Raw genomic sequence first — 22,591 nt, forward strand, 5'->3', positions numbered from 1 at the left:
CTCTAACATACTCAAAAATGTCTCTGTCAACATTTTCAAACAGTTATATTTGATTTACCAAAGTCACACAACTGCCAATTTCACATACGTCACATGGAGAGATGTCACATACATAACCAAGATTTTCCCTTATAAATGCAAAAATGTCAAATAAATTAAAATCGATCATGTTTGTTTTATAGAGAGTCCACTCTTATCCTTTTGATTAGCTTTATTTCTTTTAGGATGTGCAGTTTAATTCACAGAATTTCTACAAAGATTGTTGTATACTGTAAAATCGCAGACATTTTGGTTTTTGGTCACATATTGCATGTTTATTTTTCTCATTTAAAATATAAAGCATGTTTACAGATTGATATTATTCTGATCCCATAACTCTGTGGTTTAGTTGTTTTGGAAAATATAAACTGTTGTTTAAATATAATGTTATTGTTTATTTATGTTTATTTTTTGAGTTTTTACTGCAAATGTCACATCCGTAATTGCTCTATTATCAGACTTCTATATGGCCGAAATGAAAATATATAGCCCACATTGCAGTCTTTGATGTTGTGACTTGTTTGCCCATCAGAGATTTGTACTGTTCATCATGAGGTTTACAAAATGGATATCTTGTACAGGTAGCAACTGTTATTTTAACAATAATATCTAAACCATTGTAAACACACATGCAGATAGTTCTGAGGTTGTTAAATTATTGAATATGCCTTTGTTGAACTCATTGATTCAACTTAGGGCTGCACAATATTGGAAAAATCTGACATTGCAATATTTTATTTTGTTCTGCACTTAATATTGCTATATGAATACAGTTTCACAGGAGGGTTTGAATAGCACTTTTTGACTGTTTTCTTGGGAGTCTAAAAGTATTCAGGTACAGAAATTGATTTGAAAAATATTTTTCTTCTTTAGCTGTCTCATTTCTTGTCAAAATTCTTGTAGATCAAGGAAAAATATCATTTTGTTTTTGCCTTCGGAAGAAATTAAAATCAAAATTGAAAGAAAAGAAATCAAAATTAGGATATTTTTTTCCTTTAAACAATAATTAAAATAAATGTAATTTCACTTTGAAATGTATATGTCGGACTAGAACCAAGACAAAAAGAAGACTTTTTTTGCACCATATTAAACCGTGTAAATAATAAAAATCAAGTATTTTTTTGTTATACCACCAAACATCATACATTTTTGTACCCAAAACTTGCTTGAATTGTTCAGTCAAAGGCCTTCAAAACACATGCAAATGATAAACCTTCACTCTATCTATTATGGTTAAACTTAAGCAGTGACTCTACAAACCACATGTGATCTGCGGCTCTTGGTCAACTATGATTCAGGCTCAACATTGCATATCTTGTAATGTGACTATTATCGATGCACATTGTGCACATTGCAATATAGATGCAGAAACGATATTGTGCAGCTCTAATTCAACCTATTTTTTTAAAGCATTTGTGTTTAATAGCAGGATTTGTGCAAAAAAAATAAACCGCATTACCTATGTAATGCAGAAAATGGCTTCAACCAGAAAATCACAGCGAGCAAAGAAAAAAACATAGTTCCTTAGCTCCACACAATCCCATGAAGCACTGTGAATGATATAATTGGGCTGTCTCCCTGTGTTCTCAAAATACTAAAATATTTGTGTAAAAGAGATATCCATCGTGAGCTGTTTGTCTTTTTATCACATTTTTACTAAACATTTTTGTGTGTCGTTCTGAGCACAGTAAAATAGACATGAATTCATAAAAATAAACAATATTAAATATCAAATATTTTATTTAAAAAAATGGATAACTATCAAATTAGTAATTTAAAAATAATACATGTGTCCAATTCAGACCTCAAAAGGGATGATAAGTAAAACCGGTGTACTGTATACTGAAATTCTTTATTATTGACATTATCCTCATGTGCAGTATGGTGGTTCAGAAGTAGATATAATGTGTTTTATAATGAAATGATCTCTGCTGTAGCTAGCTCACAATGTAACACATTTGCATGTCAAATTATTACTATTTACATTTTACTCCATGCAATCGGTTAAAATATGCATTTTGTTTTGCTCATTCGCCACAACTCGACTAATTTGCTTATTGCTTTGCTTTCAGACTCAAGCACACGTGGATGATCTAAAAGGAAGCATACGTTCTCCTCCAGAAAAGGTAACACTTATAAACCTGCACTGAGAAGCTTTCTGTTCATAACAGCAATATCAGATTTACACTTGCATTACTATTCTTGCACTTCTTGTTTGCTGCATTGGCTCAATGAACTTCACTCTCTCACCACAGTATGTTGCATTTCCTTTCTGTGTAAGCAAATGAGCTTTAAAAGCCAGCCAGACGTTATTACAACAAACAGGACTGCTGTACGCTGTGAATGAGAGCTGTGGTGTTTAGCTTCCACAAAGCAGGAAGTGTTTTTGTGTAGGCCGGTGCCTCTCGTAACATGAGGATTTGATAAACACAAATACGGTCACTGTGGGAACCCCATTAAGAAGTGAATAAACCAGTAATTTGTGAAGTTGTAAATACTGCGGCTGTATGCAAGTAGCAAGGACGACCAAGTTCTGTTTAAGCCCAGCCCGAGATGCAAAAGTTCATTTACTGCTCTGTTTATGAGCTGCTCAGCAGGCAGAGGCTAACAGAGGTCTTTTCAGCCATGGATAAAGTGGATTATTGTTCTACTCGCATGGCCTATAATTGCAGCATACATGGTTTAATCGCAGAGCACAGACGCTTTTGATTTCATCTAATTCCACAAGCCATGGGGGGCTCTTTTTAATCGACATGCAATGAAAATTCTGTCACCTAATACTGGCTTAATTTTCTGTTTTTTGTGTGTCACTTGATTGTATTGAAATCAGTGGACGCAGTTTTGTCTGTTTTTGAATGTTGTAAAAAATACCTTCTGTGTCCTCAGCAGGAGCAAAACTGCATTTTGTAAATAATCTCTGAAATAATTTAAACAAATATATTACCAAGTATGATTTTTTTATTTACAATCTCTTCACTGTTGCTTGTCAAATGTATACATGTATATAAATTGTGAAGCAGATTGCTTAGTTCTACTTGCATGAATCGCAGTGTGCACGCGGCGTTATAGAAAGTTGAGATGTTTTTAACTGGGTGCGCCTGGAAAATGCGAGCGCATCACGTGTGCGCCACTTGCATTGGACTTGGTGCGTTATTTTCATTGCAAATAACTCATACTTTATAAATAAAGCTATAGCGCTTCATACCAAAACTTCATACCGAACTTTTTTTTTTTATCGTTATTGACAATGGTGTTCAGTCAATAAATACCGATACCTTTTTATTGACCCAGCCCTAGTATAAATATCTTTACAAGCTGTATTACATTGTTTTAGATCCTCTCACTTCACAAAAAATTCTTTACGATCAAAAAAGGGAATAAAATATAAGTATAGCTGGGTTTCCACCATTCCGTGTTAGAAGTTGAACGAGTGATGGAAATGCTAAATTTAGAAAAAATTTTCCTTCAATCGTAGGTGGTTTTGGATTCGCAAAAAATGTGAATAATGGGAGAAACTCTTGCTTGCCTCGTTTACTATTGATTGCTAGTTTATCAATACTACAATTGTCCACTGTAACAACTTGAAAATGCACCAAATTTAAATTAGCAACCTTAATCTTTTTTATTCTCTTTTTTCGTGATCTTATTAAGATGGAAACTCTGTTTATGAAACATAGACAGATTACAGTGTTATACTGTAAACAACATTTATTATAAACACCTAGCCTTAACATATTTAAAGTGAAACAAGCTAGTGCATGTTTCTCTTGCATTATATTGCTTAGATTAAGCGGCAGCAAAAAATATAAAAAATGTCATTTATGTCATTAATTTTCTAAATTAATAAACAATTATGCTTTAGTATTTTAAGTAGTTTGATTTGATTCATTGATTAATCATGTTCTTGCTCAAATTTGCATCATAAACCCATAAAATACAAGCAGTAGTAATTTAATTAAAAATAATAATAATAATCTCCACGACATTATTAAAATCAGGCTGTTTGTTCCAAGTCTAGTTTCTTTAAACAGGAAGTTGCTTTAAGTAACGCTCTCTCTGACCAACTTTTCTGGTTACTCCGGTTTAAAACACATAAGACATATTCTAGCTCCTCATCATGTTTTTTTTTTTTCTAATACTGGCTCCCAAACACATCTAAGAGCACTTGTGTCAGGGTTTTTATTACACTGCCCTCCAACATTTTTTACACCACAAGGTCACTTCATTACCGATGCGGGTCAAGGCCTGTGTGCTGCCTGTGTTTTCTAATAGGTTTTTTCATATGTAGTATGTGGGCAGAGTGCTGGATTTGTGCATGTCATACTGTGATGATTCACTCTGGATAATGAATAGAGTTCATAGTGATGGTCACACACATGCACACGCACACAGGCGAGGCAGAACGTTGTATGCCAGCTTTGTTTCACAGCCACCCGACTGACGGTTTCTCATGCTTCTTTGCAAGTGCAGTTGTTCCAATGGTTAAAGCACTTTAGGTTTGACAGGAAGCTCGTTTGAATCGCCTGCACTCATGTATGCTGGTTAACCGCATACAGCAGAAACAGTATTGTCTTCACATCCTTTTGCACTGAAGAGCATCTTTTTGATCAAACTGACTGATTTAAACTGGCTTAGTAGAGGGTGCAGTTTTAGATTTTGATTGATTTGCTGATAGATGTGCTACACACACTGCTAAACATATTAACAGACACCACTGTGAAAGCTGAGATTGGATTCTTGAAAGCACTAAGATTGTCAGCACTACTGTGCATCTCCTGTTAGAAGCAGTGATTCAATGGCACTAATGCCAGATGATGAAAATGATTATATTATTATAGTGTGCAGTTGCCCCCTCTGCTGGAGCAGTGAGGTGTCACATGCACTGTATTTTTTATTGTCATCATGTGTCAATTGATTTCTTGAAGTGTTTAAGTCCTGTTAATTTTTTAAAGGTGCCAATTCAATTTTAAAGGTGCTACAGAATATGTGACATTAATGTGACCATGGCAATTTATGTTTTACACAGCACACAAACAATGAACTCTGTTGTAACAGACTGAAACAACAGCAGTTCCCAGTCTCATGATCTGCCAACATGTGGACATCATACATAATGTTCTCTTATAATTATAATTCTCTTATAAAAAATGTTCTTGAAACGCATCTATTTAGGTTTGTAATTATGGTGTTTTTGTATAGTCACACAGTTTAAAAAGGCATTTCAAAAAAGATACTTCCTTGTAATTTTAGTCAAGATAAAGTTTCATGGATTAACATTTGAAAGTGCAGAGACAAAACAACCATAAATAATAAGTTTGTAATTTTACTGTTGTTGTTTATAGAATTCTAAAAGCAAGAAAGAGTTACTTTTAGAGAAAGAGTTAAATTGTTACTGTTGATTAGGGCTGCACGATATTGAAAAAAAAAACTGACATTGTGATCTTTAATTTTTCTACAATATATAGCGATATTGAAAATATAATTTCACCAGATGAATTCACCAGATGTCTATTTAGAAAGAATTCATCATTTTGTAAGGGAGTGCATATACATAAACTATAATTAACCAATCACAAACACTGAGATATATAGTACAGCAACAACACAGTGCAAACAAAATATACAGTGCTATATGATTTTCTGGAAGTCTAGCAATATTTAAAGGTACAAATATAATAATCAAATGTAAAATAGCACCATAAAGTACATATACATAAATACAATTAATTTTCCTTAAAGTTAAAAATGTAATTTCTTTTGCCTGAATACTTTAAACTGAATTAAATGATAAAAACACACACAAATAATAAATGTGGAAACGTCATGGTTAAACGTTGCAAAAACTCCACAAATCATGAGTGTTTTCCAAAATATGGTTAATAATAATACCGATATAACATTACATGTCCAGCAATGTGACTTGTGGAAATGCACATTGCAATATCGATGCTGGAACGTTGTATTGTGCAGCCCTCCTGTTGATGTTATGTAACTTAAAATAATTATAAAAAAATAAAATCTCATTTAAGGACTGTGATTGCAGCTCGTTCGTCAATAGAAAATGTAGTCAAACAAACATACATGGAAGTGCTGCTTAAAGGGATAGTTCACCCCAACCTTTACTCGCCCTCAAGTAGTTCCAAACCTTTATCATTCTTTTTCTTCAATTAAACAGAAAAGATTTTTTGAAGAAACTAAACCTGTAACCATTGACTTCCATGGTAGGAAATAAAATACTATGGAAGTCAATGGTTACAGGTTTTCAGCTTTCTTTGAAATATCTTTTGTGTTTAATTGAAGAAAAAGAATGATAAAGGTTTGAAACAAGTGAAGGGTGATTAAATGATGACAATTGTCATTTATGAACAACTGTCCCTTTAATCAAGGCTCAGACACCATATAACTGTATTTTGGTTTTGACACAGAATGTTGAAGTTTCGATTTAATATGACAAATCCTAGAAATAGCTTATTTTTCAGACTTTTATTTGTTGGCTGTGAGTGGACAGTCTCTTGTGTACAAATGAAAAGGGCTAAGTGAAAATGACTAACAAAGAAAACAAATGTCTTGAGGTCTCTTGGGTGCTATATGTTGTTTTTGTTAACCACTCATTTGGTGGTTATTTTATGGCTTGCTTTCACATATGCACATTGCCTTTAATATTGTTCAAATTGCTGCCACAAAAACACGAAGGCCTGTCACGATATCTGTTTTTTTTTGTATGATTTATTGCACCAAAATATTTTGCGCTAAACGATATTGTCATTTTAAGACAATATAATAGCATCATAATGCAAGTACACTCTTCCAAAGAACTCCTCATGTTTTATTTTTAGGAATATTTCATTTAATTAGTCATTTTAACAATTTAATAATTAGGCATTGGAATCCGAATGTGATAACGTATATCCTAAATATATAAATAATAATAAATGCTAGCAAAAAAGTGCAAGGTAAAAAGTAACCGAGGCTGTGATATCTGCTACCAGATCTATTTTCAGTTGTCAGGCACCCACATGAAAATATGTTAAAGTAATTTATAGCAAATACTGTAGTGTTTTTTAGATAGAGAGAGGTTGTGCAATCAGCTAAAATGTTGCTAGAATTGGTTTTGATGTATGGGAAATATGTATTGCATCACCAAAAATGATCGATAAGCTGATATATTGATTATTGTGACAGGCCTAAATACTGTACATGTTTTTAATCAGTTACTGTTACAGCTCTCACCATTCTCGCAATTTATATTTCACTGTCAATTATAGTGATATTAAGTGTCTGACTTCTATTTCCTTCATTTGCTTTTTTATCATTATATCTTGATTAGGTTTCGCTGGAATGGGTAATCTTCTAAAAGTCCTTACAAGGGAAATAGAGAACTATCCACATTTTTTCCTGGACTTTGAAAGTAAGTTTTAAGAAGAAATGGAGTCTGGGATTGGCGAGGCCTTTTAACCAGCTGTTTCTTTCCTCAGCAGTGACAGGAGGAGCCGGAACTACAGTCTCAAAGCTCTTATAAGGCACTTTTCCCTCTTTGCCTTCTTGTGGTGAAAGTTTATGCTTCCTGCTGTCCAATGCAGTTTGTGTAAATTGAATTAGTACTATAAATCAATGAGCTTAGATTCAGTTTTGAACAGTTTCTATATTCACCACATCAGGCAGAGGGAATTTTGTATGTAGGAGCATGAGACTTCACTCTTTAACACTCAGTGTGACATCCTGTGATTTTTACAGTCTTTGACATGCATCACCTTTCTTTTCTCTCTCTCTCTTTCTACCTTTTTTCTTCTTTCTCTTCATGCTTTTCTGTTTCAGAAACCAAATGGGGAATCTGTTAAAAGTGCTCACTTGCACAGACTTTGATCAGGGGCCAAACTTTTTCCTTGACTTTGAAAGTGAGCAGAGCTTTTGCCTGGCCTGGTGTCTGTCACTTTTTCCAGCTACTAACATTTTGCAAGTACCATTGTCAGAATTGTCCTTGCAAATCTCTTTGTCAAACAGCAAAACAGAGCATTACAGTGTTTTTGCATGTGCAAATGAGTTTAATAGCGCTTTGCCTTTTTAATGTAGTCTTTAATTCTTTTTAATTAAGATTTAATACAGAGGCATTTTAAATCATTTTTTTTATCTCAATAGATTCTATAAATCTGATTTGTTGTTGACAGCCAAAATGTGCATGATTTACTAATCAGTATTTGTAACTAAACCAATATTATGTGTGTCTATGCATGTTCCTTTCTCAGAAAATGATCTGCTAAATCTTTGCTGCTTATGCTTTTTCTCTGTTATTTTTTTCTACTCTGCTTGTTCCAGTACTTTACCTGTTATACCATACTTACCACAAAACATTTAATTCCTGTCTGACCTTATACTCAACCCCGATTATAACACTAAATATTGATTATTTTTCTGTATATACATTTTTAAAAAGAGCTTTACCCAAAATGTTCAACATTTCTTGAGCATTTGCTTGTTTAAGAAGAGTCCAGTTTGAACTATCTATACAATTAGTTTGACTGCATGTAAATCTTCATAACCTTTATTTTTTTGTATGAGCATTTCAGTGAAATGTTGAAAAACTGGGGAATCTCTGCTTTAAAGTAATGCAAACATTAGGGCTTTTCACATGTGATTCTAAACATCAATTTTAAACCTGAGTTAAAAGCATTTTTTTTAATACTTGTAGCTTAGAAGTAGGGTTATTTTTTTTTAATTAACTACATAATTTAATTAGAAACAGACTAAAAAATGAAAAACACAATCCAGGATTCTATTTATTTCAATGACTCTGTGTAAAAAGCCCAATGAACAAAATGTATTCATTGATTTTTATGAAGTGCTCCTAAAATATTTGGGCTCTTAAGCCACAACTTCATATTCAAATGTTGTTATATCACATAACCAAATATCAAAGCAAATGGTATTTATTTGGAAGAAAATTTACAAAGCTTTTATTTTTCCCACAGAAGTAGTCCATGAATAAATAAGTTCTGATTGTATTTTAAGTATCTGGACACACTTTGGTTGTTAAATTTGGTGGCAGTTGTTCCATTATGAGTCGGAATTGGCTTAACTGGAGTAAAACAGAATAACGACTTCATACATTGCAGCATAAAATAAGATTATGAAAATGCTAAATTTTGGGAAAATAGAGGTAAAATTATATCTTTGAAGGCTCTGTGTTTATGGATGCCACTTGCTTTCATATTTTCTTATGCAGTGAAATTCATTACCTGTGATAACTAGTGTTCGACAGCACATAATGACGTTTATTTATGTCAGACGCACAACCGACAGACTGTGAGAGAGAAGTGTGGAACCAGGTGAATGCTGTTCTCCAGGAGTCTGAGAGCATCCTCTCCGGCCTTCAAGCCTACAAGGGTGCAGGCCAGGAAATACGAGATGTAGGTCTCATTTAAAGGAACTCTCCACTTTTTTTGGGAAATAGGCTCATTTTATAATGAAATTAAACAGCTGAGTTTTATCATTCTTTAAATCCATTAAGCCACAGGTGTCACACTCAGTTCCTGGAGCGCCGAAGCTCTGCGCAGTTCCAACCATAATTAAACACACCTGATCAAACAAAATACGTTCTTCAGGCTTGTTTGAAACCTACAGGTCAGTGTGTTATAGCAGGGTTGGAACTGAACTGTGCAGGGCAGCGGCCCTACAGGAACTGAGTTTGACACCACTGCATTAAAACCCTTTAAGGTGCAATCCTTGAAAATAATTGTTAGGCCTATATCTTGGATTGAATAATATACTGACCCAACTCTTAACTGGTAATAAGAAATTAAAATATTACTCATAACCTATGGATAAAAGGTCAATGAGGTGGTTATGATGCCTGTTAAAGGGTTAAGCTGATTTATTTATTTTTTTGTCTGGTAGCAGCACTTTTAGCTTTAGCTTGTCATAAATCATAGGATCAGAATAGACCGTTAGCATTTTGCTGAATTTTCGGAAAGTAGTTTAGATTTCCTATTCAAAGCTTGTCTGTTCGGTAGTTACATCATGTACTAAGACTGATGGAAAATGAAAAACTGCTATTTTTTTAGATCAGTATGGCTGGGAACTAAATTCTCATTCTGGCGTAACAATCAAGGAACTATTCTGCCATGCCATCACGGCTGCAGCAGAATTATAGCTAAAAAAATAAAGCGAAAATTGCAACTTTTCATTTTCCACAGGTCTTAGTACACGATGTAACTGCAAAAAAGTCAAGCTTAGCAAAATTGACAAAATTCTTTAAAAGATTTTGAGCAAGATGCTAATCTGATTCAATGATTTATGCTAAGCTAAGCTGAAAGAGCTCTTGCTAGACCCAAAGATGGATCAATAGATCCAAAGATGTTAAAACGCAACTGTTTAACTCTAAGGGACTTCACTTTGTATCTAAACGCATTTCAGTTCTATTTATCATCTCAGATTAAATAATATGTCTTGTTTGTCCTTTTTAGGCAATTCAGAATCCTAACGACATGCTCCTTCAGGAAAGGGCATGGAACTCTGTGTGTCCCCTTGTCATCCGGCTAAAGAAGTTCTATACGTTTTCATTGAAACTAGGTGTGCTGCTCATACATAATCACCTAGAGCCACATAATTGCGCACTCTTTATGATTTCTGTTTTCTCTTTTCTTCAATATAGAGGAAGCGCTGCAGAGTCTTTTGGAGTCTCTGACGTGTCCGCCATACACTCCCACTCAGCACCTGGAGAGAGAGCAGGCCCTCGCTAAACAGTTTGCTGAAATCCTGCATTTCACCCTTCGCTTTGATGAGCTTAAGGTATCAGATGCTTCAGTGCTTTGTCAAGTACCAGTTTTAATTATAATGGAAATTATACATATATCTATTGCCACTGTTCTGAGAGTTGCTGATTAAATGATGTCATTTGTTTAGATGAGAATTCCAGCCATCCAGAATGACTTCAGCTACTACAGAAGAACAATCAGTCGAAACCGATTAAACAACATGAATGTAAGTGCAGGAACGTGATGTGAGATTTCAGACTATTGTGTACACAAATGACATTACTGTACTCAGTTGTGTTTGTGTGTGTTTTTGCTTGGTCTAGCTTGATATTGAAAATGAAGTCAATAATGAAATGGCAAACAGAATGTCTTTGTTCTATGCTGAAGCCACACCGATGCTGAAGACCTTGAGCACAGCAACAACAAACTTTGTGACAGAGGTATTACCTGTTGTCTTTTTATTATACATTCATTCTAGCTTATTCTACAGTTGCAGTGCTTCTTTTCACAAATGCTACTACTGTCAAAGGTTTAGGAGTCATACATTTATTTTTAAACAATTATTACTTTTAATTGGCAACTATGCATTCAAATATTTTCCCTTAAGATATATTATATTTTTTACATATTTCTATTTTTAATGAATCCTGTTCATGATTATTCTGAATGTTTTCACCATAATATAACACAGCACAATTGGATTGTTTTTTCACCATATTAGCATATTAAAATTATTTATAAAGGATCATGTGACACCGAAGAGTGGAGTAATAATGCTCAAAATGTAGCTTTGCCATCACAAAAATATTTAAAATAAATATTGAAATAAAATAAAGATTATTTTAAGTTGTAAATAAAATCCGCAAAACACAAATAAATTAATGCCTGGTGAGCATAAAACTTGCATGAATAAATGTCTTAACTTCAAACCTTTACATAGTAGTGTGTAAAAATAAGTATCCAACATTGTAATTTACATTGAACTATTTCTTAATTTTTTTTCTTCAGAATAAGACATTACCACTTGAGAACACCACAGACTGCCTGAGCACTATGGCAAGTGTTTGCAAGGTCATGCTGGAGACACCGTGAGTTCTCAGTCTGTTCCTGTGTTATTTCATCTTTAAAGACATGGTTCACCCAAAAAGGAAAATGTGCTGTTGGTTTACTCACCTTCATCTTTGATGTGGAAGACTTTTTCTTCAGTGGAACAATGAAATATTTTTTTAGCTGAAACTATGGTCCTTTGGTTGATTTCAACAAATCCATTTGCACCAACTTTCTTTAATTTGTTTACATTTTTTGTGTGTCAGTTTATCAGATTACTAGAAATTATGATTCTATCTTGTGAAAACCACTAAGAAAGTCAAGTCTTCATATTTCACTTTGTTTTACATTCATTACTGGAAAAAGACACAAGATTTATTTTAAGACTTCAATGTGTCTTCAGGAGCCACTGGTGTTCATATGGTTTGGCCTGCATGGTTAGTTTAGGTTTTTTTTTTAAATCAGTGCTGTTAGCTTTTGATTTACATTTCATGAATCATCAAGGGCAGCAATTTCAGCTTGTAATCCTCTTTCATGTTCTCCTGAAGAAAAAAAAGTCATATACCTCTTATATGGCCTGAGGGTGAGTATATTAAAAGCCAGTTTTCAGTTTTAGCTGGACTATCCTTTTCATACTGCCGTTAACAACATATTTCTTTCTGAAATTTTGTAGTTCTTTTTAAAATCCTCAAATATTTCCAGGGCTAGACATTGCTATTTGTGCATGCTTGTGTACGGTTTTAACTTGCTGATAACATCAGTCTGCCCATTGAAGGAAACTGCTTGTCTGACTCTTTGGCCAGCAGATGTAATAACAGTTTCCTATGGGACATGGGACTCTCATGGGGGCTCAACTAACCTAAAAAACAAATCGTTTCACAGCATGTTTATTGATAATTGTTAACGAATCATATGACTGCTTGTTAATGAAACATATGACTTGTATTAAAGGAACAGTCCACTTTTTTGAAAACAGGTTATTTTACAATTCCAGTTAAAACAGTTGAGTTTACCATTGAGTTATCATTTATGAATGCATTCATCTGGTTTTCGGGTGATGCGTAATATCATTGCACCTTCTGCAGTCATGATATGGCAGCAAAGCTTCTTGATTATTACACCATAATGCAAGTATAGTTCCTAGCCATATCGACCTAAAAAAATATGAACTTTTTATTTTCACTTGGTTTCTGTACACAATGTAACTACAGAAGAGTCAAGCTTCAAATAGGAAAATTCTCGAAACTCTTGGGTTATTTTTATGAGATGCTAATGGTCTAATCTAATCCAATGATTTATGCTAAGCTAAGCTAAAAGTGTTCCTCCCAGACACAAAGATAGACTGAATGAATGGATTTAAACATGGTAAAACTCAACTGTTTAACTCAAGGGTAGTTGTAAAAGGAGTCTTTTTTTAAAGTGTTTCTTTTAAAGTGTATTAATTTATCAATAGTAAGCTAAGTTTTTCCTCTTGTAACAGAGAATACACAAGTCGGTTCAACAGTGAAGATACACTTCTGTTTTGTATGAGGGTGATGGTGGGGGTTATTATCCTTTATGACCATGTGCATCCAAATGGTGCCTTCAACAAATCTTCAAAAATCGATGTAAGTCTCCGTTCTCACACTTTCTCAATCAACCAATATATTGTTCCTCATTCCATTGAGCTTAGATTGACTTTTCTCCCGTAATTTCCTGCACATGCTTTCTCTAGATGAAAGGATGCATTAAAGTGTTAAAAGATCAGCCTGCAGATAATGTGGAAGGTCTCCTTAATGCACTCAAGTAAGTTTTTCCCCTGCCCATTTATAAAGAGAGATATGATTTAGCTTGTGTAACTTTTGTGTTTTTATAAAATCGTGTTTTTCCTTCCAAGGTTCACCACAAAACACCTGAATGATGAGTCCACTCCAAAAAATATCAGAACAATGCTCCAGTAATGGTTTTTAAGTGAAGCGGGTCAATATCCTGACCTCAAAAGATGTATATGTTTACAATTATTTAAGGACTTGATGTTAATACTTGGGTGTATTTACATAATCATTCCCTCCGAGTAACTGCGATGTTTAAAAAAAACAACAAAAAAAAAAACAAAAAAAACAAATGCAGACTTTTATTCTAAACAAACTGCCTATACTGTTGTGACAGAAGCACAAATGAAGAATAAACCAAGCAGCCTTACACAAATTCATGGAAAAAATAAATTATCTGCCATTTTCTTTCAAATGAATAACGGTGATCATGTTAACCAAAGGGGCTGAAACATTGGTTGTGAGTTACAGTGAAATCATATTGGCTAAAGCCTAGTCAATATTGAATGAGTAAAGTGTGTTGGTATGGTTGTGCTTTTGTATTTTGTAAGTTAATGACAAGAAAAGACAAGAAAAAAACCATAGCGTAATATAATCAGTTGTTTCTGTTTATTTTCCCAAATCTGTGGTCCGGCTGAATGTGGAGATCAGCATTTATTTTTGTCATTATGTGATGAGTGTTTTTCGTTTTTTGTGCCTCTTTGTTTCTAACACATTCGATATTCAACAATACAGCTTTAAAATCTGAAATAAAATTGACATTTTGATTATATTTTGGTTGATATTTTCATTAATGTTCTCCAAGATTTTGTTGATGAATATTTTTTCCAGCAATGATGTAATACGTAAAAAGTGATCGCTGTTTAACTGCTAGTTAATTGATCATCTAATTACACCCCAGTATCTCCATTAGTTTATCTTAAAAAGTAGGCAGCAAGGTTATTTTAGTAAATGAAAACGAAAACTAAAACAATTGGTAACAAAAAAAAAATTAAAAATCACATTAAAATGAAATTAATTGATTGTTTCCACTGAGAGGTACAGTACGGTTTGGTGCGCTTTTATGGCCGTTTTCACTGTCAAAATGTACCAAAAAGCAAACCGTACCGTTACCACTTTTTTTGTACCTTTTTGAAAGAGTACCTAGCACAATAAAAGGGTACCAAAAGGTGGAGCAGGACGCACAGCTGAACGCTATTGGTTTACAGAGAAACGTTACTAGCTTGTGCACAAGCCAGGAGAACACTACGCCCACCAAAAGGTTACCCTTTTGGCAGTGGAAACGCAAGCCTGATAAAGGTGACCCGTACAGTACCACTCAGTAGAAACGGTCCATAACAGTCACTGAAATACTTAAATCAAATAATATTTATCAAAAAGAATAATCGTTTTCAGAATTAATTAGCATTCATTCTGTGGTTAAAAAAATCTGACCCAGAGCTGTTTATGAAATTACCTGTAGATGGTGCATTTACAGCCAAATAAATCTTTTATATAAACTTAAAACATGTGTTCTAACTTTTCTTCAGTTGCCAATGTAAACTAGGTGTGTTTAATATTGTATATGATCTTTAATAGGAATAAGTTTGGCTCAATTCCTTTTATTTTTAACTTTTATTTGTTTAAGCTACATTTATGGTTTTCAGCTTAGTGTTCATTCAAACAATTACTAAGATTTGTACTAATGATTACTATAATTGGTTTGTTTAAACAAATGCTAAGAGATTTGCACAAGAAGCTGTAAGCTGTACAAACATTAGACTTTGCTCTGGTTGGCACTGGTTGTTTTATGTAAAGAATGGAAATGGAAGACAAATACATTAAAAATGAAACAGAAATGCTCACAAAATTAAAACCTTTAATGGAGCAATTAAAATTAGAATGAAATTTACAGCAGGATTAAAAATAACATTCAAATAAAAACTAATTTAAGTGCTAAATTATAATAACATTGGTAGGCAGTGAATGTATATTGACTGCAAACACCAGAGGGCAGTGTGTCATTACTCTCGTTTTAAGCATAAACCCAACCATCTAGCCTAGACGGAGTCAACAGCCATTTTTTTACTAGCGCAACAGTTTACAATATAAAATTTCCTTCATTTTTTTTTTCTTGTTGTTCAAATTCTTAACATAATGTATGATTCATATTTGTCTCATGACACCTATTAATGCAATGCTCTGAACGCTAGTTTATGTAATGGATGACTAGCCAATTAAAGTGCTGATAGATAGATAGATAGATGGATAGATATTGTCTGAGTCTGACAGCTTGTTGAACTGAGAACCATGTAAACCGCTTCTCCTTTATGCTGCTCTACAGCAAATGAGATTATAGACTTCCATCTTTCTTAGTGGTCCTTCACTGTGGTTTTAAATCTAGCTTGAAAACCTTCCGGAAACATTAAAAGTAATCAGATTTATAACATTCTCTCAAACACAGAGCAGGCAGCGGTGGAGAGGGGTTAACAGACTTGTTTTGAGGATGGTGTATAATCTGTATCCACTTGTAGTATGTGTTTATTGAATATTTATTGCAGCATGTAAAATCTTCTCCCTGATTACGAGCCCCGAGATATGCATAAATGAAAGGCAAATGAGCCCTAGCAAATGTCAGCAGTATATTTTAGTTCCTCTCAAACAACTCCTCTATATGGCCCATGGTGCAGGCGTGAGGAGTTTCAGGGTTATTGATGGTAATGGAATCTCCCTTTTGTGTCTCAGTCAATCAGCAGGGAAGAATGTATGTATTGGCAGTGTGTTCTAGCAGAGATGATAGAGACCGAGGCCTTGAGACTGCATTGTCTCTGTTAAAGGGACAGTCCACCCCAACTGAAAATGTTTGTCGGCAGCATAGTGTAGGACTTTGACTTCTGTGGATCAAGGATATATTTTGATTAATGCTGGTAAAAAGGGTTTTGCTTTCAATGTATTCTTTTTTTATTGATATTTATTGATATTTTCCTATATTATATAAAATAGATGTCAAAATGAATTGATGAATTTGAATGAATACGGTGAAAAAAAAACATACATTTTCTGACCAATCTATATAAACAACAGTTCTGTCTGGTTCTCTAATCTGATTGGCTGATAGCCGTGTGTTATTCTGCAATATCAGAACTTGTATAACCTACTCACCCTTCTGTATTACTCCGCTCACATAGATTGACAGCAGATCAATAAACTCACTACAGTTTGACAAATATTGCAGCTGTTGGAGCTGTTGTTTAGATTGCAACTATGCAGTTTATTTATAAGATTGTGCCCATTTTAAATATTTATAATTTCTGAGAAACAGCGCATCGGTGGGCATAGAGCAGTTCAAAGATGTCTGACGTTGTCAATCCACAAGATGGCGACAGAGACAGCATGATTAGCCCTTAGAAGAGAAAAACAACATATTTTAAACCACAGCTGATTAAAACATTATAAAATTGGTGAGTGACATTCTAAGTCGATCTCTCTCTTTTGTATGCTAGTGCTGTATTTATACTATAGTAATTGTAGTGTATTGACTGTGAGGTGGGACTCGCATATTAGTAATGTGTGAATTTTGTGCTGGCCACTCTTTGTATAACCCTGAGTTACTTTTTAGTTGGCTGTCTGTTTCTAATGCTTCTACTGTTTTTGTTACTGCAGTTCAGTAAACAGAAAGAAAGAAGAAATGCCCGCATGTGTTTAGCGTTTTTTCTTATCGCAAAACACAACAGTAATCTGGTAGTGATTGCATTGCTTTGGCTTTATCTGGGATAATTATTGTGATATCCAGATTGCAACAGTGAAAAACTGGGAAATCTGTAGATTGATGGCATGTCATGCCTTTCAGCCTTATCTTAAAATATCTCTAAAGTGATGTTGGTGAAGTAGCAACGGTTTCTGCTGTTCTGACGTCAGCTGCAGTTGTGAATGAATGGCGAAAGAAAGTAGTCCCTCAGACAAAAAGGTATTGTGTTTCTCTGTGTTTGATTTTCTTTTTATACACACGATTATGCCGTCAAACTGCTGTATAACTGCAATATCACACTCGTAGCAGTGAGATATGGATGTATATCATCACTGGTAGGACACTAAGGCACTCGACCTGTGGTCTCATACCAACGCACGTCTCCAACCAGTGCCAATATACTGCCATATCGCAGCTACTCGTGTGATATTGCTCATGTATATGTACTGTGTGCAATATTACTAAATGCTGTAAACAATGAAGCTCAATGAAATATGAAATATTTTTTTCCTTAATGTACCAAAATTTATTTGAAATAATATTCAGTTTTTGTAATAGCCTACATCAAAATGATATTCACTATTTTTATTCAAATGGTTTGACTGGCTTATTTGTAAACGTATGTCAAATGTCATAAACACCATGGTGTTACGTAATTATGTATTCATATGGGAAGGCAATTTTTTCTCGTAAATGGATTTACATATATTTAATTATTTTTGAAACATGTTTTTCCCCAAATGCATTTGTGGCTTTTTTAATTTTATTTATATTTTTAAATCATTTAGAATATAATTGACAATATTTTCTTGTGCCAAATTAGCTGTTTTGTGTGGCAGAATTTTTTAGAATCACTTGAGCTCCATTGAAAGAAACTTTTGGAATGACAATCGAGCCTTCTCATCTGAAATAGCCTTAATGATAATGTCCGAGGGTCTGACACACTCTCTCAGCTCAAAACCTTTGACAAAATCTACATTGTAAAAGCGCTATTGACCTTATTCTTCAATGCGGAAGTGCGCTCGTTTTTGTTATCGTTTTAGGACTTCTGATTCAGTTGCCTATGGGAGAAATGACTAGTAATAATAAACGGCAGAAAACGATCAATCTACTCGCTCTACAAACAAGTGTTCGCATGACTATACAGACAAAGCAGAATAATATAATGAGAAAATATCAGTTTGCAACATCAAGCAGCAGAACAAGCTGTTTTTAACCTCTAAAAATTAATGGAAGTGAATGAATCCAGGAGTCTCGAGCCAAAAAGATTCAAATGGCTGCGCCCACTGATACGTGGACAATAATGAGTATAGAAATAAAGATAAATTGAATTGAACAATTGTATGACGAATGAAATGACGATAGTTTGTGTGAACTATTATATTTCTTCTTTAAAAAAAAACACTGTTTCCTCTGTTTGCAGACTTTATTATAATATTTCCACATTTTTCAGGCTAATTTAAAATCAGCTTCAGGGAATTCTGAAGACAAGACTAGAAAAATGCCAAACATTAACTTAATTTTTGCTCGTTTTTGTCACCAGTTCTAAATGCAAGCACATGGTTGACTTCTTGGCTTTAGCTGCGACTGGCAGGCGTTTATACACCATGCTGTTATTGTTTATGGCCCAGCACTCTTGATGGAGTGGCCACTGGCTCCATATTGTTATGCAATCATGAGAGGTGTCTCAGTATGGAGGAGGAAAATCCTTTCAGGTGCCAGTTCCTGGTGGTGGCGATGCAAACTCACACTGCCTCGCAACACAAACTTGGCGTCACCGACAGGATCTAAACCCTCGAGACTCTGTGTGCAAGCAACATTGCAGCAGTCCAGAAATACGAGTTCTGCTTTCCTCCGATAAATAATTGCTTATTAAAGAAGGTTGTTTGGATTAAAGTGCCCAATTTATTAAAAAAATATTCTGTGACTCTTTATGGAATGATCTCATAATTACCCCTAACAGATGTAGCTTGAAGAGAATCATTCTTGACTAATTATGAACATTTAAATGCCAGATTTGTAATGTCAAGATTCATGAATGTCAATTTCATAGCCTACTAAAATATATCTTTTGGCTATTTTTGAATGCTGTCCAGTTGAGTAATTGGAACAAAGATTAATTGGAACAAAGACTAATTTGCCCTTTTAAAGCATGCTCCTCAATTACAGTGGAGTCATTTTTGTTTTTTGTCATACACATTGTCATATTCAGTTTTTTTTTTTTTTTTGTTTTTTTTTTTTGTTATCACAAGGTGATGTCTTGTTTCTGGCCATAGATCTTTTTGCTCTTTTGCATATTGATGATGAGGCTGATCAAGTAAACAAATGATTCATGATCCCGTGTGTTAAAAAATCCTGGAGTCCTAAAAATAAGCTTCCTGTTGCATCACTTTATTACAAAAAAACAGTAATAAAATGTTCTTCACACTAAAGCTACACTGTTTTTAATCTCAAAGTAGGATATACTTGGCTTTTTACTACAGTCTGCATAGGTAAATTTCACAATCAGCAAATTATGTGCACCGTACATACAGGCCAGGTTTTTTTTTTTTACCGTACAGACAATGTATGAAACACTCATGCATGTTTGATTTATTTTGCTATCTAGATTGTCCATAAGGTGTTAAAATCTGGCTGAAGGGTTCTCTTTTGCTTCAAGTCTGAATGGAATGCACTGGAAGTTGCTGGGACGTTTATTTCATGATGTTGATGTACGTCCAACTGAAAAGGAATATTGAATAGGTTTGTGGCTGTTTTTGTGCAACAGAGGCTCTGAGGGACCACCACTCCAAAAGTGGAAGCAAATGCTTACATCACACAAAACAATTGTTTTTTTTTTCCAGTGAATTACCGTGCATGGATTAATTATCCACCTAAAGAATAACAACGTGTGCTAGCAAAATAAGCATTTTGATTTCAGACAAACTTTAAAATTTCTATTTCTTGCCAATCCGGACCAATCAGCACAGATACAGTTTCCCTTTCCACACTGGATGTTATTGTAGCTCTCTGGAATGTGATATAAATGCGCAAACATTGCCTTGATAATGCAATTAATGCGATATTTTCTGTTCTTGACACTGCTTTTTCCTGATATTTGCTTTGTTCAATATCTCCATAGCATGCTTCTACTTAGCTGCTATGGAGAATCAGGCAGTCGTTATGTGCACACATGCTCTACCAGTCCCACACAGTTCAGAATTCCATGCCTAGAACTGTTTTTGTTGTGCCGCGCCGTATACCAGGCTAACAAGAAAATACAACCGCAACTGTACATGGCTAAAAACCAGGCACAATAGTGGAAAAGTGGCTTCATTTAATTAAATGTATGAAACTTGATCGTCAATATGCAGTTTTATCAAATTCACAGTGTATTTTATGCATTGCAGTACAATTCTGATATGCACATGACAATATGCTATCCCAATATCCTTCACAAACAAACATGACATCTGATATTTGTATATTTTTGGCCCAATGTATATCACATATGAAGTTATTCGACAACAATTGTATTGGCTATTGTATTTGTTGACTGTACCAAGCTGCTCATTTTGACATGTTTTGTTGTTTGGCTTGATTACATGTATTATAGTTCACCCAATTGACTCACCATTTACTCACTCAAGTGCTTTTCTTCTGCTTATACAATATGAGTAGATATTGACAACTATATTATGGAAATAAATACTGAAAATCATTGGGTTCACAGCATGCTCTTCTTTTTTCTTTTTGTTCATCAGAGTAAATAGACTCACAATTTATTGGTGAGAAAATATTTAACAGAATATAATTTTTGGATGAACTGCTATCCCTTTAAGGGTGTATAATGGACTGCTCTTCTCTTAAACCAAAACGGATTGTTTCTCTGTGTTTCCGAGCAAATGAAATGCATTGTTTTGCCTGTAGGGAGTTAACTGATGTGAAAGCAGCTGGGTGTGACTGTGCAGAAATTGGAAAAGAAAGGATATTTGAGCGTTTTGAATACAGCGTTTAAATATTCGCAGCACGTGCTCAAACACTAGGGATATGGATTATGTGCACAACTCGAATAGCTGATCAAATGTTTTCTCCATGGATGGGAGAGCACATTGATGAGAGCTTTGGTCTTTGGGCATAAGCCGCAAACACTTTCAATCCATCCGTTCCTGCCCACAACGGCAAAATAAACTCCCATAATCCAGTTCACGCAAAGTAGCTCCTATTGTGTTCATGCACTGTGGAATTTAAATCAATGTATGCGTATGATAAACATTTGCATTTGATCTGCCGTGTAGCTGTTTAAGATGGAAAACATTCACATCTTGAAAACGTCCACAAACCAAACACTCACCATTCACTGACTTCTGCACACACTTTGGCATCAGTGTTTTCCCAGTTTGAGGACAAACATGGTATACCATCAGTATATTTGCTGTATGTCCTGTGGATTCTTTAGTTTTACTGCATCTTTTGCATATTTTCAGCAGTAACTATGATTTTCAGATGCTTTACACACTGAGGACAAAAGGCTCGGTCCCACTTTATGTTAAGTGGCCTTACCTACTATGTACTTGCATCAAAACAAAAAATACAATGTACTTAATGTGTTTATAATGTATTACGGAACACTTGTGATGCACTTGAGGTGGAATACGGGTAGAGTTGGGGACAGGTTTGGGGGTATGGGTAGGTTTAAGGGTTGGTTAGGGTGTAAGGAATGGCCAACAGTGTAATTCTAATGTAATTACAGAAATTAATTACAGATGTATTTAGATGCAGGTATGTAATTAAGCAAATACAATGTACAAATGTAATAAACTGAGTAAATTGTAACTTAATTTTAGTGTAAGTACATGTTAGGTTAGGCCACTTAATGTAAAGTGGGACCAAAGTTTCAAACACTCACTGATGCTCCAGAAGGAAAACGATGCATTAAAGGGATAGTTCAACCAGAAATGAAACTTTACTCACCCGTTTCCAAATCTTTATGAGTTGCTTTCTTTCTGATCAACACAAAATAATATATTTTGAAGAATGTTAGAAACCATTGACTAAAACTAATCAACTGTTGCAGGTTTCCATTAGATTTTTAACAAGTCGTCACCTTGGAGTTATAAGGTTCTATCTGCATTCTGAATGATTTTGAGATATTGAGCTTCAAAGTTTTTACATTTCATTGCAAACGGTATATGTGTAACATTTGTTTTTTTTTTAAATAAAAAGTCTTAAAATGT

At 34.3% G+C, this 22,591-nt stretch overlaps 1 protein-coding gene across 3 annotated transcripts in view; it reads left to right on the forward strand.

The window, feature by feature from the left end:
- The window catches only part of fam49a (family with sequence similarity 49 member A), a 45,077-nt gene extending 30,657 nt beyond the window's left edge, over positions 1-14,420 (forward strand). The window contains exons 2-12 of one of the 3 annotated variants that reach the window (XM_056481657.1): positions 2,112-2,165; positions 7,855-7,934; positions 9,322-9,443; positions 10,500-10,605; positions 10,688-10,824; positions 10,939-11,016; positions 11,114-11,230; positions 11,799-11,878; positions 13,318-13,444; positions 13,552-13,622; positions 13,714-14,420. In XM_056481657.1, coding sequence (XP_056337632.1) covers positions 7,862-7,934; positions 9,322-9,443; positions 10,500-10,605; positions 10,688-10,824; positions 10,939-11,016; positions 11,114-11,230; positions 11,799-11,878; positions 13,318-13,444; positions 13,552-13,622; positions 13,714-13,777 — 975 coding nt within the window. In that variant the 5' untranslated portion in view covers positions 2,112-2,165; positions 7,855-7,861 and the 3' untranslated portion in view covers positions 13,778-14,420. Of the gene's footprint in view, positions 1-2,111; positions 2,166-7,366; positions 7,448-7,854; positions 7,935-9,321; positions 9,444-10,499; positions 10,606-10,687; positions 10,825-10,938; positions 11,017-11,113; positions 11,231-11,798; positions 11,879-13,317; positions 13,445-13,551; positions 13,623-13,713 lie in introns of those variants that run through there. The other 2 variants (XM_056481659.1, XM_056481658.1) reach the window with 2 other exon arrangements.
- Positions 14,421-22,591: the final 8,171 nt, after the last annotated feature.

The sequence above is a fragment of the Danio aesculapii genome, chromosome 20, assembly GCF_903798145.1.
Source record: "Danio aesculapii chromosome 20, fDanAes4.1, whole genome shotgun sequence".
NCBI lineage: Eukaryota > Metazoa > Chordata > Actinopteri > Cypriniformes > Danionidae > Danio > Danio aesculapii.